Genomic DNA, 16,504 nt, shown 5'->3' with positions numbered 1-16,504 from the left:
ATTGTCCAATTCACTCATTTCAAAGAAACAAGAGACCCAACTATATACTCTGTATTGTTTCTTGTTCTCTCAGTCATGTTTGGGAATACGCAAGTAAAATGATAGAGAAGTTAAAGAAGAAGAAGAAGACGAAGAAGAAAAAGAAGCAAACCAAAAATGTGAAAAGGAATGAGAAAGAAACGATCAGTCAGAAACCCGTAAAGCCCGAGTCGCGTCGCGTTTCTAGCTGTTTGAATCTCCTCTGCTTCCGCTCTTCTTATTGCTCAATTTTATAGCTCACTGTTAAGTAAAAGAGGAAGATGGTTGAAAGCTAATAGTAGACAACTTGTATTATATAGGCTACATAAAATGTATAAAGAAAATATTGGTTAATGGGTAGAAGACTAATGATCATGTGGTTTGATTCAAACCATTTAGTTTAGTCCCACGGAAAAAGAAATCATTAAGCCTAGTAACACCAATATTACATAAACTCTTAGTCAAAAACCTAATAAAAACGGATAAAATGCGTAAAGTCCGTAGAGTTTAAGAAAAATCATAGTACTATAGCTAGGGAACAAATGCAAGTACTAAGTAGAGGAATTGAAGCTAAGATACCCATGAAAGTGAGTTCATTTTTACAGCTTTAGAGTGTATTCAATCAAGCATTTGAAATGACAAATATCGTTTATTTAATCATAATTTTAAAAATCTTACGACAAAATATATTGTTGTTGAACTAGTGATTTAAAAACAATACCTCCAAATAGTTTTAATAATATTTCTAATCTTTTTATAATTGCGCGACTCTACCTACGACTCTTTTCTGGGCTAACCATCTATTGTTATTATGAACATTTGAAAGGATACAAATTTAAATTTTAAAAATTCCTAACTAAAGGTTTTTTTCTATATATATGTTTGTAACTTTTATGTGCATCGTCTTCTCCGCATATCTGAATCAATTGATTCAAAACCTACGACGGCCGCTACTTCAAAGTTATGACATCGATTGTATTGCTATTTAATCCGGCGACTCCAAAATCATGTAATTTAAATCGCAGTGACCGGAAAAAAGAGTTTAAGGAAAAATTGAAGAAAAAGTAAAGCTATTTTTTTTGGTTGCGTATCGTCGTTGTTGCGATTCATTATCGAACAGGTCCGTAAATGTGGTTTACCAGATTTCTGGTAACTAAAATAAATACAGATATTGAAATCTCATAGTTTTAACTAGAATTTCAGAGGATTTCATTACAATTTATAACAATTTCTCTAGATTCACCTTAAGTTATGTAAAAACTTATTCAACCTCAAAATATTCAAAAGATATGGTTGAATACAACTCCCTAAAATTTACATGATATGATTTGGTGTTTGAGTACATGAAATGCTTACAAGGAATCTCCATTGTGTAACAAATGATTTCAAGATAACGTAACGATCATATAAATGCCATTAGTATCACCTCTCTGACTCTTAACGAGATATATCCAAATATCGACATCGTCAACATAAGAACTTAACAATACTAATAAAAATAACTTAAAAACTCAAATATAACTAACCCAGGTTCGATCCACCCTGAAAACAAAAATCATGGTTGTGTGGGAAGTCTGTCAATTGGGCCAAGGCCCAGTTGGTTTACCTGGTAGTCAGAAATGCAGGCGGCCTGACTACCCCTGGCATTAGTCGGAAAGCATTCCAAACTCGGGATAGAAAGTGTGGTGGCTTTTCGGGGAGAAGTCTACTCTCAAGCACTTCGGTGCATTTCTACCGAGGCTGACCGGATCAGCCGATAGGGTTTATCAAAAAAAAAAAAAAAAAAAAAAACTCAAATATAATGTGGGAAGTACTTAGTATCAAATGTAACATACAACTTTTCAAGAGCAAACCATTTCCTATAAGCATTATCAATAACCATAGAAGAACTCGTGCACCTTAATGATCTGAGTGACTCGATCAAGGATCTTAAGCGGGTCGGGTAAAGATTTCGAGATAGCGGGTCGGGTCAAACATTTACGAACCCAACACATTAGCTTGGGAGTATGATCCTCAACACTAAAACCACCAATTGTCTCCCACGTATGGAACCAAGGGTAATAGGAGATAAGGACCAAGTCCACCATCGAAACGTTGTCGTTTCCACCGAAGTAGACCTTATCCCCAAGCTCTCTTTCTAACACTTTCAAGATTTCTATGAACTCTCGTTTTGCTTCTTCTTGTTCTTTACCCTTCTTTGTCCATGTTCTTCTTCCGGCATCAAAAACCTAATTTTAGTTTTATTCATTAATCCATACACTGTACCAAGTAATATAAAGTATTTAGTAGATCATATTTGTTATTTTGAAGCAAGAAGTTACATATATATACCAAAATGTACATTTAACTATACTAACAAAGAAATTAAGAATATATAATAGTTAATTTAGGCTAAAAAAACTATCAAGAAAGTAACAATCATAATCAATAAATGAATATCTCTATAAATTAATAGATTTTCACGGTTTCGACATTAAGGTTTTGAATCCATTATTAAAGTAATAGATTTTCACGGTTTCGACATTATTAGGATGATTAATAGTACCTTTTTGTCGATTAAATCAGCCAAAAATCTACACTGTGACTTCTGATAAGGATCAGAAGGTAGTAGCTGGAGAGATTTATCATCTTTCCAGACCTCATCGATGTATTCAAGTATGTTATTGGACTCGCAAACCGGTTTACCATTGTGGATAAGAACCGGAATTTTCTTGTGGACCGGATTGGTTTGGAGCAATAGATCAGTCTTCTGACCAAACACATCTTCTTCTTTGTACTCGAACTTGATCTCTTTCTCCTCTAACGCCATGATGACTCTTGCTCCGAACATGCTTGGCCAGAAGTTCAACACCACCACTTCCTCTTCTGACATGGTTTTTTTTTTTTTTTTTGTCTGACCTTCTACTTTTTCTTTTGGGTTCAGTGAACTTAGTGGAGAGAGCCCTTTGATGGCTTCGAAGTCTCCAGGCAATATATATGACTTTAACGTAAAAGTTAAACTATTAGAGGACAAATAATAGAGATTCCCATATCATATTAATCCAATACCTAACCTCGTTCGAGATTTATTAATATTTTTTTTGAATAACCAAAAGGTTCTGGCGAGAAACTCATACATCTCCTCAAACCCGATACTAAAGCATGTTATATGGTCTTGTTTCAAGTGATACTCGAACCGACGACCTCTAAGCTTTTGTCAGAGATTTTTTACCAATTGAGTTATTAGCACTTGATAAAAATCATTCAATTTGATAAAAATCATTCAAAGCGATTAATTTCTTTCGGTTGTAGAGAAAGCGGTTAAAGAAAAAACAGTTCAAAAATTGGAAGAGAAAAAATTTGTTAAACTAAAACAAGCGGTTAAATAATAGTGTTATGATTGCTAATAAGCGGTTCAATAGTAAAAACATTAGTATAAGAAAAACAACAAAAATAATTTCTTTTTAAGCCATTATACAAAAACAACAAAAGTAAAGATTAGTGTTATCAATCAAAGCCATTATACATCTTCAATACTATATAATTGCATCTTAAGTAATAGTAGTGACTTCTCCACTTATTATTGGCACTATAGAACTTGTGTATGATACTCATTCGGAAACGTCAAATGCTTATACAATGCTTGCAAGTGAAAATATACAAAGGTTTAGCTACTAATAATTAACTTGAGAAATGTAAATAAGGTTGTATGATTTATTTTATCATATAATCTTGGTCTTTTACTCAACATTCAACAAAGCGTATACTATGCTATAGTAACAAAATAATTACATTATTACTATTAGAAACTTAAAACATTTAACATTTACTTGAACCATTTTAGAAAGAGGGAAACAAGTTAACATTTTACTAATCATTAGCACATGGCATATCAATTGTTAAGAGATACCTAGAGACTGTATACTTATCAAACAAAATTAGATGAGAAGAGTTAAAAAAATTTTAGTAAATCCATTTCCATGCTCTGTTCACAATCTCATCTTCTACGAACGGACGCAAGGACCACATCAGACTGTAAGTCTCTAGCTCACCAGATGATGACTTCAAACTAAGCGATCGCACAATCTTTTCCTGAAGAAGACACATTTCTCTTCATTGAGTTTTAAGGTTTTGAAGATCAAGCATTAGAAGAAGAAGGGTTTAAAGTGCACACCTGCATCACATAGTTCTGCTTCATCATACTGTAAACTACTGCAATAAGTGTAGCGTACTCTGTAACTTCGTGTTCTTGAGAGAAATGTACAGTCTCGTTCTCCTGAAACAAATACATCCAAACTTCATTATTATTCTCTGAAACCGTTTTCAAAGTTAGTTTGCCCGAGGACAGATTCTGTTGACATCTTACCTCATCGCATGTTGCTTGTCGCAATTCTTCATCGCTTGTGTCTTTATCTAGCTGTATGGAAAACTTTGTTGCAGTCTCAATTGCAAGGGCTGTTTCATCTGTGAGACGAAGTAACCATTGGAGGGCGTTGAAGAAAACCTGAAAGAATAGTAAATGTCATAAGAAACAATGTCATATAAAGATTGCAAATTTGCAAATTCACAGTGGAGATTATACAAAAGAAAACGTACTGAGTGCTTGCTGAAACCGTAGAAGAAAGGAGTTTGCAGCATTGCCTAGTTCTTCAAGCTCTGCGATTCTAATTATCAAATCACAATAACCAAGATTATTAGATTCAAGATTCAGAGGTGCTAAAATAGCACGTATCTGAAATCGAAAGCACAATATAAGTAAGAGAAACCAAAGCAAAACAACTTTTTACCCCATCATAAATTCTTTGAAAATTTCGAAAATTTTCTTCTTCACTTGGTTTCTTGTTTCCATTTCTCTGCTAAAAGAACACATTGTAACATCGTGTCAAGCCAAAACCACAAGAAAAATTCAGAGACCACATTCGCTAAACTAGAATTTGGAAGCCTAAGTATCGATTTTTCAGTGGGGAGTCAAATGGAAAATTTCAAAAAGGAGGAGCTTCGATAATAATCCAATAAATTCTCACAACTCAACTTTGCTCATATACCAATATATTGAAAGTCTGAAAAAGAGAATAGAAACTGAATGTTGAGACTGAAAACTCTATCGATCTCATTATCTTCAAAGGCGTTTAAATAGCCAAAATACAAGAACTGAACTGCCTCGGAGTTTAACAACACGAAACAAATAACACAACTCAACTACTCCTGGACCTTATTCCCACTACTACTAACACTTAATTCATAACCTCGTTGACCTTAAATCAATCAAAATTCTCTAATCACTTCTTATCGTCACCGAACAGTAGACGGATACGAGAAGCAAAGACGCCGGTCGAGTCAATCGAAGCTTGATGAAGAAGATCGCTCTTAATTTTATTCATACGATCCGTCAAACTCTCATGCTCCTTCTTGAGAACAGCCGTGTCTTCCTCCAGATCGTGGATTCGGTACTTCTGACTTACCGATCGGAAGCTCAGAAGCAAAATTCCAGTCATGGCGAAGAACTGGAAGAAGCTTTGCCTGTTTCTCTTCACATTCTCAATGAATCCAGAAGCTACGGCAGTTAACGCCTTCGCCGGGTCTTTCGCGGTAAGTGGATCAACAGATCCCTGTGGCGCCGATGATGCCATTTTGGGTTACTTTCCGATAAAACAAAAGAGGAATGTGAGAAATCCATCTTGCAGAAAGAGAGAGATAAAAGGGTTTTCGAAAGGTTTGGAAGGTTTTAAAAATATCTTTCTGAATGATGTAATTTAGTTATTAGTATTTGTCCACACATTCTTTTCTTCTTGTCAATATAAACTAACTACATAGAGAGAACTAATATATTAACCACTGATATATCAAAACACTAAAGCAGAAATGCAAACAAAGAAATCTTATTTGCCGTCTGGTCCTATATATATAACCAGCATATCAACAAACAAAACTACAACACAAGAAACTCGAAATCATGATGAAGACGAATTGAACAATAAGAATCAACATCAACAGCTGACAATTGAACCCTAAAACAAAACTAGAAACCAGATTACCAAAAGCCAATTCACTCCCGATTATAAAAGAGAGCAAATAAGAGATGCAAACAGTTTCATCATCACTACAAATCTGAAACAAGAACTCCCAAAACATGATTAGAATCTGAAACATGTAACATGTGAGTAGTAGAGAAAGCCTTAGATCAGAGAATACAAAAACAGATACAGCATTACACATAACTCATTCCAATTTCAGAAACCATATTGAGGAAATTGTAAAGAAATGGTACATGAAGTCAAATGCATCAAGGTTAGATTCATTGCAGGAGGATCAGCCTCATCTTTATATAGTTGAGCAAAACAAAGAGATGGCGAATAAATTAATCAAGAGGTTCTGCTTATAACAAGGCTTACCAGTACTTAAGTACCAAAACCAAACATTAAATTAATTAATTAAACCAAACATCAGAAAGACATATAAAACTAACAACAAGAAAAGGGTTTTAAAAGAACTAACCAGAGGAGAAAAGGGTTGCCTCAGATCTCCCCAAAGATTGCAACTTTGTGAGCACAGAGACAGAGTAAAGAAAGTTCCAGATCAGGATCTACACTAGAGCAAAAAAAATGCAACAGTTTAGAGTAGTAATGACCAAAGAACAACACATGTGTAGTGTTTACAGAATGTGAATCAAAGCAAAACAAGTCATGAAACAACAACACCTTCAAAGAAGAACACATATCCATGAAATTTCAGAGCACAAGAAACGAAACCTGTGACAATACTATTTTCTAAACCAACCAATCTCGTTTAAGATGATAAACTAGGACAAGCAACCAATTCAAAGAATCTATTGAACCATTTTGTTCACATATCCCCAATTCTCAATTCTCAATTCCAAGAGTAGAGAGTAAATGTTCAATCTTCAATCTTCACGCTCCATTCAACTTACAATCAAATCTAAGAAACACCCACTACCAATTCATACCTTCTGATTCAGAATATGAAATCAAAATATCAAATTTGCAAAGGAACACATACAGATTCGATGAGTTTGTGTTTTGACTTGAGAATCGAATACAGTGGCAGACGAAGCAGCTTGTGGAATCGAGTGAAATCGATGACTTTGAGAAGAACTCACTGATTCAATGTCGGAAACTCAGAATCAAAATCGATGAGGGGAAGAACTGAAGAAGAAGGATGTTTAGGTTTAGTGTTTTGATTTAAAGGACGCCGTTTCGATTTGGATAATTCGGTTTCGGATACTTTCAAATCTTGATTATAAGATACATTCGGTTTTTTCGGAATTTCGGTTCGGTTTCGGTTCGGTTTCTTTCGGTTTTGGTTTGGTTTCGGATCTTGAACAAAAAACTAATCTAGTAATCTAATATTTTTGGATTATTTTTTGGTTTGGTTTAATCGAAGAAATTCGGATATGTTGTGATATTTCAGAAATTTTTGGATATTTTTGATATTTTTAATATTCTTTCGGTTCGGCTTCAATTCGGAAATTTGTTTTTTTTGGATTTTCTTTTCAGTTTAATGGTTTGACTATCGGATATATTTATATTTTCATGTATTTTTTTAGTTTTTTTTTGTCTAAAAATAACAAATATTTTAAATATATAATTGTATTTGAAATATTTCGGATCTCCATTCGGTTTTGGTTCGGTTTCGGATACTTTTGGATCTTGAGTATAAAATCCATTCATTTTTTTTTTCAACTCAGTTTTGGTTCAATGCATTCGGTTCGGCTTTTCTCAGGACTAGTCTCAACCTTGAATTTATAGCTCCACAGGTTAAACCATATGAGCCATCACAACTTATTTGTAAATAGAAAATAAATTTATATAACCGCGGTTTGTATGTTATTTAATTAGTCATTCAACCTCACTCGCCGCCGCTGGTTGTTATGGATCTGCAAACGCCAACATCTATGTTGAGATCGATAGATTTTTTTTTCCTTTTTTGAACACAGATTGATAGATTATCTAAGGGCATCTCCAACGCTACTCTATCTAAGAGTCAAAACTCCATTTTAGAGTAACATTTGCTCCAATCCAATTCTATATCTTGCTCTTAGAGTAAATTATAAAATTACTTTAAATATAAAGCAACTCTATTCTCTACTCTATTTCTTTACACTACCTCTATTTTAGAATAAAAAATAAAATAATACTTTGGGGTAAAACAATGCTTTATTTTTTATAAAAAAACAATAGACATATACGTTGGAGATGGTCTAAAGAGGACGAAACGATTGTGATTACGGTTAGTTTTAGCTGATCAACTTATTATTTAGTTTAGATCTCTGAGATTTAACCTTTATGTAATCACTGTATAATTGAACAAGAAAAAAAACTACATCAGCAAATAATACATGATACTTTGGTGAACGAAGAAACCACGTATAATCCTAATTCTAACTAGAATAAGATTATCATGCAACACACATGTAGAGATTACATCAGCTATGGCTTTGAAACTTCAGGTGTCATTGACGAGCTTTGGCCTGGATGTTTTAGGATCAATTTCAACTCTGAGACCAATTTCGCGGAGTTGAGGCACATCAACTGATCCTTGAATCTCCAAATCAGCAACCACTTCTTGGTTCTCCGGGTTCCCTTCCAGCAGATTTCTCACACACCACAAGCCCCATTCTCTCAAAAAAGGGTTCTCATCATCAGTCACACACTGTTGCAACATTAGGAAGAGCCCATCTCTCTCCCTGATCTCATCTTGTACCTCTTTCCTTCTGTACGCACAGTTCCCAATCACAGACACAATATCTCTCCTGAATCCTCTGTATGGACAGGGTTTTAATGAAGAAGAAGAAGAACTAGGACTCTGGTTTAGAGCCTTCTTAATTGTTGTTGGAGGATCAAGTTTGCGAAGAAGATCAAGGAGGAGATGTATTAGTCCAGAGGACAAGAGCAATTCAACAGTATCAACTGAATCCTTGTTGTCATTCTTGAGCTCTTCAAGGCTTCCTCCAGCGCAAGCATCCCTTATTATTACGAGAGAGTAACCCATTACGTCTACTATAGTTGAACCCGTAGGAAGCTCGGATCTTTGGCTAGACGCAAAATCAAAAACTGCAACAGATTGCTTGAATAATCCCAGAATGGAAGAAGTTGTATCCTTGGGGATTGACACTTTTCCTATCCGCTCATTTGCAATATCAGACACCATCCTTAGAAGAAAGGCTTGCTCTGATGTAAAAAACGTCTCATCTTCGTCATCCTTGTGACCAAGAACCAAATCAACTTTGTATAACTTGGAGAAGAGCTGAGGGAAACAATGGTCTTCAACACACATTCTTGATACCATTAACTTGAGCCAATAATCCTCCACAGACCCAACTACAACAAATAACAAAGATTTGGTTTTTTTTCTTTTTTTCGAATCAGACAAGATTTGGGTTTTCAAAAATGACAAAAAGTAATTTACCGGAAGATGAAGTCCGTATAGCCTCAGCGACGATGCTGAGGCCATCACTGCTGCAAACCTCTGAAGCAATCTCCGAGCTTCCATCAAAGCAAGCATACAAAATCATACACAGAGGATCACAGGTTTCAAACCGCCTAATCTTAGCGATTGAGAAGAACCTCTCCGGGAAAAATCGCATCCACACATCTCTCTGACGTTTCTCGCAGAACAATACGACGTTCGCTAGAGCCTGCAACCCGAACCGAACAGTCTCGAAATCCGCGGTTTTCTCTGCAATAGCGGAATCAAGCAAGTCCGAGACAATAACTGAACCGTCGTGGTCGACGAAAGAGTTTTGATTCGAAACCTCGCCGGCGCAGAGGTTTCGGAGGACTTTCAGAGAAAGATTGAGATAGTGGCGGGAAGATGGGTAAGGAAGAATCTGAAGAAGACGAAGGATATAAGGAAGGATAGCCTTGGAAGCGAGATCAGAGCGGCCTGAATCGGTCTTGGAAGACTCTTGAAGAAACTTCAAGCAATCTTCTAGAGAGTAGGATAAACCCGAAGCCTGTAGCAGCGGCTGAAGCACCTCATCTGGTACAGAAGCTTCCATTGATGACGTAAGAGAAGAAGAAGAAGCTCATGTACAAGACTTCTTAAAATGGGAGTTCCCGCACACACGGCTACATTCACACAACAATAAAACATAATACAAACTCAGTATCTTAAAATGCCACAACAACAAACATAATACAACCAGCACATCAACAAACAAAACTACCACGCAAGAAACTTAAAATCATGATGAAGACGAATTTAACAATAAGAATCAACATCAACAGCTACACAATTGAACCCTAAAACAAAACTAGAAACCCGATTACTAAAATCAAATTAACTCCCAATTATAAAAGAAAGCAAACAAGAGATGCAAACAAGAACTCCCAATAACATGACTAGAATCTGAAACATGTAACATGTTATCTACTAGAGTAGTAGAGAAAGCCTTAGATCAGAGAATACAAATACAGAAACAGTATTACACATAACTCATTCCAATTTCAGAAACCATATTGAGGAAATTGTAAAGAAATGGTACGAGAGGTCAAATGCATTAAGGTTTGATTCATTGCAGGAGGATCAGCCTCATCTTTATATAGTTGAGCAAAACAAAGAGTTGGGAAATAATTTAATCAAGCCGTTCTCCTTATAACAAGGTTTACCAGTTCTTAAGTACCAAAACCAAACATTAAATTAATTAATTAAACCAAACATCAGAAAGACATATAAAACTAACAAAAAGAAAAGGGTTTTAAAAGAACTAACCAGAGGAGAGAAGTGTTGCCTCAGATCTCTTTGGCTGCTTTATAACAATCGCTGCACTGTCCTGTAACAAACCAAAACATCAAAATCAAGATCAGCTAAGCACAACGAGATCAATTGTGTCCAAGCTCCGTAAGCAAACTCCATCATTACTTATGTATTTTTAGAACACAAAAAAAAACACATAAAAACAAGCCTTTGGTTTTGTACATTATACACATAAAGCTCATATACATTATACTAAAGAGAAATCTAAAAAAAACCCAAAGATGAGCTCAAAATTCTGAGAAAATTCACTCTAAGAAAGAAGAATACATAACTAACACAAAAGACATTGTCTCTCTATTCATACAGATCTGAGGGAAATGAAAACAAAATGACAAACATGTACCAAGGCAATACACGTCGACGTTCTGCTATGATCTCTCACCAAAACGAAACACACTTAACGTAACTGATTCCAGAAAACAAAGCTGTCTATGTTTCTTCTAGCTGTCTCAGCATAAACCAAAGATTAACAGCATTTGTAAACCCTATTCTAAAGACCTCAACATTGTAAATCAATAGCAGCAGAACTAAAGCAAAACGAAACCAAATGTATCCAAGCTTAAAAGTCTCACAGTGAACCTAATTACCAAGAAACAAGTCTAAATCTGACACTTTAGTACCATAAAGAAACTCCATTACCGTAATAATAGAGCTACTCCTAGTCTTATCTGCTAATTTTCCTAAAAGCTAAGCGTTACATTAACCAAAAAAACTCAGAGATTTGTATCAGCTTTCACTATTATAACAGCAACGAAAAGCCAAAATCGAATTCTCATAATCCCAAAATGCAACAACGAAAGAGTTTGAATCCAAAATAGAATTTTAGAAGAAGACTAACCAAAATTCGTAAAACCTACTTCGAGATAGATGATATAAAGCTCAATTCGTGGCCAACAATGGCGGACAAAGAAGACTCATATGCAAACAACAGAAGTGTTTGTCTTCGGGATCGAACACAAGGGAAGACGAAGCAGCAATAGCGGACAATGGCCGACGAAGCAACAATGGTGGACGAAGCAACAATGGTGGACGAAGCAGCAATGGGTTTCAATGGCAGCAGTAGAATCGATGTCGGAGTCGAGGGGAAGAAGAAGAAAGATTTTTCACCGAATAGGTTTAGTTTGGTTTTTTGATAGAACGATGTCGTTTCTATTGTCAGGTTTTAGCCCACTCTTAACATCCCTAAATATACGACACAAGAAAGCATTGATGTGACACTTAAATTGGGCCTATTTGGGCTTACTTGTTTTATATGTTTGGACTCTGATGCCCATGTAATTTTCCGATTTGGAAATAACAAAAATGGTTGACAAAAAAACAGAAGCATTGATGTAACAAATTAAATCTAAGAGTAGAGAGTAAATGTTCAATTTTTACTCTTCACACTCCATTCAACTAACAATCAAATCTAACAAACACCCACGACCAATTCATTACCTTCAGATCAAGAATATGAAATCAAAAAGTCTAAAACAGTTAGATTATGGGAGAAGAAGAGGAGGAATGGAACTTGAGTGAGAGAGAGAGGGACTACTGCAAAAGCAGATCTAGAAGAAGAGGTCCTTTTTAATGCAATTACCACAGAGGTCCTAACTATTTTGAAATCGATGTCGACATTAGCAGCTCGGCGATCGCAACCGCCAATTTGCGGCTACCTTTCGGGGACGTGAAGAGCGTGAAGATCGATATGGGGTTCTTGGCAGAGGCACATACAAAGGATGAGCTGCCGGAGAAGTTAACCACGACGAAGACGAGGATTGAGATTAAGGTCCAAATCGATGAGAGGAAGAATTGAAGAAGAAAGAATATTATTAGGTTTAGGAATTAGTTCAAACGACACCGTTTTGGTTTTAACTGATGTTTTATGAATTTTCTATCTAATCTTGTGAAAGCCCGTTTATCAAACGGACGTAAACGAGTTTGTTCATTTATTTTAGATAATTTTTAATTAAGCGGACACAAACATTAAATGGACTTAAATTTTTATGAAGGCCTGTTTATGTCCAACTAAAATCTCTCCATGATAACATCACTACTCATAACTAAACAAATATCAAATTCTCATATTAAAAAAAAAAAAGCAAATAAGATTTGTGTTATACACCGAATTCATAGTTGCGTTGTTGTAACCCAACACGATTGATCAATCTTGGCCATAACTAGAAAAGAATACGAAATTAAATTTCTTCGAATCCGAGAACATCAAAATTCGGGTTTGAAGATTCTTGTTACGAAGGTTAGAGATGAAAAATCTCTTTCTCCTCAAATTTCGCCATCGCTGATCCAGCTTCTGATTTCGCCAAGAGAAAGAGAAAGTGAAAGACTTGCGACGAAGAGATTATCATGAAAGAGAAACAAAGTCCTTGTTTCCTATTCGTTTATGCAATGGAAATATGACACGTATGGAACTCTTAAGTGTTCTAAAAAGAGATTATTATATGTTATGCCATTTATTTAATTCAAAAAATTGTAAGTGCCACTTTCACCTATGTGTTTTATGCAATGCCATATATATTTAAAGAATATGAGGCAAAATGACAAAACTACCCACTGTCAAATTGAAAGATGTGCACTGGATTTAAGGAAAACTGTAGCAGATGTGACATATTTTGTGGCAGTCAAAGAGAGCATTAAATGGAGCAATGTAGGCTAATACCCAAAGGATATTTGATTTATAAAATAAATTAAAACTAAAACTAAAAGCAAAAATAAGATATGAGATGTGTTAATGGAGGACAAGTAACATAGAGATTTTATATGAGTTGTCCATCAGATAAATAAGCTTGGATGTGTAGAGATGTCCACTTGCCTATCGATGTGTGCACTATCGTCGATAAAAAAATCTATAAAATGATGTCAAAATTGGTGGACAAGTAAGTAATATATGATAGATAAAATATATAAAGTAGATCTAATCCATCAAAAACTTACTTTGACAGATTCCAAGGGATAACTCTGCTGCGTGTCCTCTAACGTGTGGACAACTTTGCTGTTTAACTTGTTTGGGTATTGAGACTAGGAGTTTGGTCCTCTAGAGTTTTATATGATGGACAAAATATATGAAGTAGATCTGGTCCATTGAAAGCTTACTTTGACGGTTCCAAGGGACTTCTCCACTGCGTGTCTTCTGACGCGGGGTGAGTTGGTTATTGTACTTCCACAAATATTGTATAAGCTTTCCTAAACTGGTGAAGGAAAAATACAAATAGAAAGTAGTAAAACATATGGACAACTGTGTTGATGGACATGTTAGGTGCAGTAGATCTAGTCTATTGAGATTTACATTGAAGAATTCTGAGAACAACTTTTGTAGAATATTCCATTATGTACAATAAGTAAGAAAATATATAAATTTAAATATTTCATTAGAACTGTACATTGATGAAACTAGTCCATTAATTACCTACAACGAAATCAGATGATATAAATTCGATAGACAAGGTAAATTAGGGGGTGTATTGAACTGCATATTTTAGGAGATTTGGTGATATTTTAATATTTTAGAATTTTGAGAGATTTGAGTGTAGATTGTAGAATTTTGGGTTATTTGTTAGAGATTTAAAAAGAAAATAACTTGTGATTTGGTGAGATTTGATTATTAAAAATTTTAAGTGACTTTAGGATACTTATGGATAATTTAACGTTGATAACTTTATTAAAAAGAAAGAGATAGAAACTTGTATATGAAGTCGTACGTCAAGAGGATTAACATTTGAACTCGACGACGTTTGTATCTTATAAGACGATGATGATAAAGCTCATATGTCATGACTCATGTGAAGTCTCTCCTCATGGATATGGTTTTTGGTGGTGTCGGTTAACGCATCCGAATTCGCCATGGTAGAGATAGAGTAGAGATCGTAAGTTCGTAACCATGCCTCAATTGTTAAACAAGATCCGAAAAGAACTGGATCAAGTTGTTGACAAAGAAAACATCATTGAAGAATCACATTTACCTACGCTTCTTGCACACTTTGGTAGTTTTAAGAGAAAAATAGGCATTGTAGCCAAAGGAGACAGCATTCTTAGTAGAAAGTATTGGATAAAAAAAAAAAAAAAAATCTCAACAGAAAAATAGAAACAATCTAATATAAAAAGCACAGTAATAGTAATGAATCATGACCCCATATTCATAGCATATGTCCACATGGTTGCCGCTATAGTTGCTCTCCAGTTATTAGCAAGCACTCTTTGTTGTTCTTGAGTACCATGAAGCTGTTCTTCCTCATTATTCCCATCATCATATTTTTCATCAACATCAGTTTCTTCCTCATTATTCCCATCCTATTCCGGAAGAAACAAGTCTGAACGACATTCTCTACGAAGATAATTATGTAAAACAACACAAGCAAGTACTAACTCTACTTGCGTCTTATATGGAAAGGGTGGTGCAGATTTAAAGATGAGAAATCTTGACTTGAATATGCCAAAAATCCTTTCTATTACGTTTCACAAGCTAGAGTGACGATGGTTAAACAACTCATTTGCATTTAATGGATCTTTTCCTTGTCCCCTAAAATCTTGGAGATGATAGCGAATACTTCGAAATGGAGCTAAAAATTGATGACGATTGGCGAATCCACAATCAACTAAATAAAATTTTCCTAGAATATAAAAAGCATACAAATATAAGTAAGATATATAAATTTAAAATGAATAACAAGATAACAAAGACTATTGTTTTCATCATAATGTTGTGACGTACCTTCCGGAACTATTAATTTGTTTGTGTTTCCTGTTAAAGCATCATTTAGTATCTTTGCGTCGTGAGCTGAACCTTCCCAACCGCTAAGAACATATGTAAATTCTAAATCAAAATTACACGCAACCAACACATTTTGCGATAATTGTCCTTTACGATTACGGTAGCTAGCCGAGTCTTGTCATGTTATCATTGCAAGGATATGAGTTCCATCAATAGCCCCCGCACAGTCCTAAGAAAAATAGAAACATAAGATTAGCCGTATAGCTTTCCGAAATACTAGAAAACAAGCACAAGAAAACAATCTCATACCTTAAAATAAGGATAAAATTGTGTGCTGTCTTTTATTTTTGTAGGCACTCCAAGCCCGGGTTTAGCCATATACTTCGGAGCAAATGCTTTTAACACCGTAAGAATTGTGTTAAAGCTCGTACTTGTTGAGAATCTTGATCTCTGGAATCTATCTTCTAATTGAATGTACCTTGAATTTTTCCCAACAATGAACAAAAATGTGGCAAGCATTTCTTCAACTGAAACATATCTTGTGTCTTTTAAACCCATCTCCAATCTGAAAATAGAGCACAGTTTCAAAAAATACTTCTGGATATTGCGATACAAACGTCGAAAAGTGTCGCGATCCTCCTCGACCAATGCTTTTTGTATGTATTCATGTCCAAGTCTAGTAGCTGGTTTTCTTATTTGGTGTGGTATCTGCAGTGCGAAATATTGAATCCTTGAAATGGTCGACAAAAGTAGCAACATAATATCAGTATCTAACTTAAAATTACTCGTTCTTCTTCTTCTTTTTTTCCTAGCATGTATCTCTTCAGTTTCTTTAAAAATGCGATCCATTATCAAAACCCTACACAAAAATACCTTTGTAGAACTTTTGTTGTTTTATGAGAAATCAAGTCGTTGTTGAGATACATTCTGTAAAAATAACTTGTATATTAGTAGATTGAATATCTATTAGATAAAGTTGGAGGAAGAAGTTCGTGAATATGAAGAAAAAAAGTTGGAAACAGAAAA

At 35.0% G+C, this 16,504-nt stretch overlaps 4 protein-coding genes and 1 pseudogene across 9 annotated transcripts; all 5 read right to left on the bottom strand.

The window, feature by feature from the left end:
- Nucleotide 1: 1 nt before the first annotated feature.
- LOC17885235 (glutathione S-transferase U27) lies at nucleotides 2-2,948 on the bottom strand. Of its 4 annotated transcripts, XR_002834044.1 has the most exons (4): nucleotides 2,564-2,948; nucleotides 1,917-2,246; nucleotides 1,545-1,758; nucleotides 2-279 (listed from the first exon to the last, which is right to left on the bottom strand). XR_002834044.1 is itself a non-coding variant. In XM_023783373.1 (3 exons), the coding sequence occupies exons 1-3, from the start codon at nucleotides 2,888-2,890 to the stop codon at nucleotides 277-279; spliced, it is 660 nt and encodes a 219-aa protein (XP_023639141.1). In that variant the 5' UTR covers nucleotides 2,891-2,948; the 3' UTR covers nucleotides 2-276. The 4 variants fall into 4 exon arrangements, 3 of the variants coding, with proteins under 3 accessions (XP_023639141.1, XP_023639140.1, XP_006291646.2); XM_023783373.1 differs by lacking the exon at nucleotides 1,545-1,758; XM_023783372.1 differs by lacking the exon at nucleotides 2-279 and having other exon boundaries at nucleotides 1,402-1,758.
- Nucleotides 2,949-3,774: 826 nt separating this feature from the next.
- Nucleotides 3,775-6,579, bottom strand: LOC17886787. Its single transcript, XM_023783482.1, is given in 7 exon segments — nucleotides 3,775-4,089; nucleotides 4,172-4,273; nucleotides 4,364-4,472; nucleotides 4,474-4,501; nucleotides 4,594-4,661; nucleotides 4,785-4,850; nucleotides 6,493-6,579. Coding segments are annotated over 6 exon segments (498 nt in total). The 5' UTR covers nucleotides 4,847-4,850; nucleotides 6,493-6,579; the 3' UTR covers nucleotides 3,775-3,960.
- LOC17884898 lies at nucleotides 5,048-7,103 on the bottom strand. 2 transcript variants are annotated; one of them, XM_023783483.1, is made up of 2 exons: nucleotides 7,015-7,103; nucleotides 5,048-5,636 (listed from the first exon to the last, which is right to left on the bottom strand). In XM_023783483.1, exon 2 carries the CDS (start codon nucleotides 5,625-5,627, stop codon nucleotides 5,277-5,279), a length of 351 nt encoding a protein of 116 aa, XP_023639251.1. In that variant the 5' UTR covers nucleotides 5,628-5,636; nucleotides 7,015-7,103; the 3' UTR covers nucleotides 5,048-5,276. The 2 variants fall into 2 exon arrangements, with proteins under 2 accessions (XP_023639251.1, XP_006292793.1); XM_006292731.2 differs by lacking the exon at nucleotides 7,015-7,103 and adding an exon at nucleotides 6,493-6,580.
- A 1,113-nt stretch (nucleotides 7,104-8,216) lies between these two features.
- Nucleotides 8,217-11,700, bottom strand: LOC17886296 (ataxin-10). 2 transcript variants are annotated; one of them, XM_023783469.1, is made up of 4 exons: nucleotides 11,612-11,700; nucleotides 10,729-10,789; nucleotides 9,424-10,085; nucleotides 8,217-9,335 (listed from the first exon to the last, which is right to left on the bottom strand). In XM_023783469.1, exons 3-4 carry the CDS (start codon nucleotides 10,013-10,015, stop codon nucleotides 8,461-8,463), a joined length of 1,467 nt encoding a protein of 488 aa, XP_023639237.1. In that variant the 5' UTR covers nucleotides 10,016-10,085; nucleotides 10,729-10,789; nucleotides 11,612-11,700; the 3' UTR covers nucleotides 8,217-8,460. The 2 variants fall into 2 exon arrangements, with proteins under 2 accessions (XP_023639237.1, XP_006290996.1); XM_006290934.2 differs by lacking the exon at nucleotides 11,612-11,700 and adding an exon at nucleotides 11,117-11,298.
- A 3,189-nt stretch (nucleotides 11,701-14,889) lies between these two features.
- On the bottom strand, nucleotides 14,890-15,988 carry LOC17885238 (annotated as a pseudogene).
- Between the last annotated feature and the right edge of the window lie 516 nt (nucleotides 15,989-16,504).

This window comes from Capsella rubella, unplaced genomic scaffold (genome assembly GCF_000375325.1).
Source record: "Capsella rubella cultivar Monte Gargano unplaced genomic scaffold, Caprub1_0 scaffold_5, whole genome shotgun sequence".
Taxonomy (NCBI): domain Eukaryota; kingdom Viridiplantae; phylum Streptophyta; class Magnoliopsida; order Brassicales; family Brassicaceae; genus Capsella; species Capsella rubella.
The sequence above is the reverse complement of the archived record's forward strand: the minus strand, read 5'-3'. Positions and strand labels throughout refer to the sequence as shown.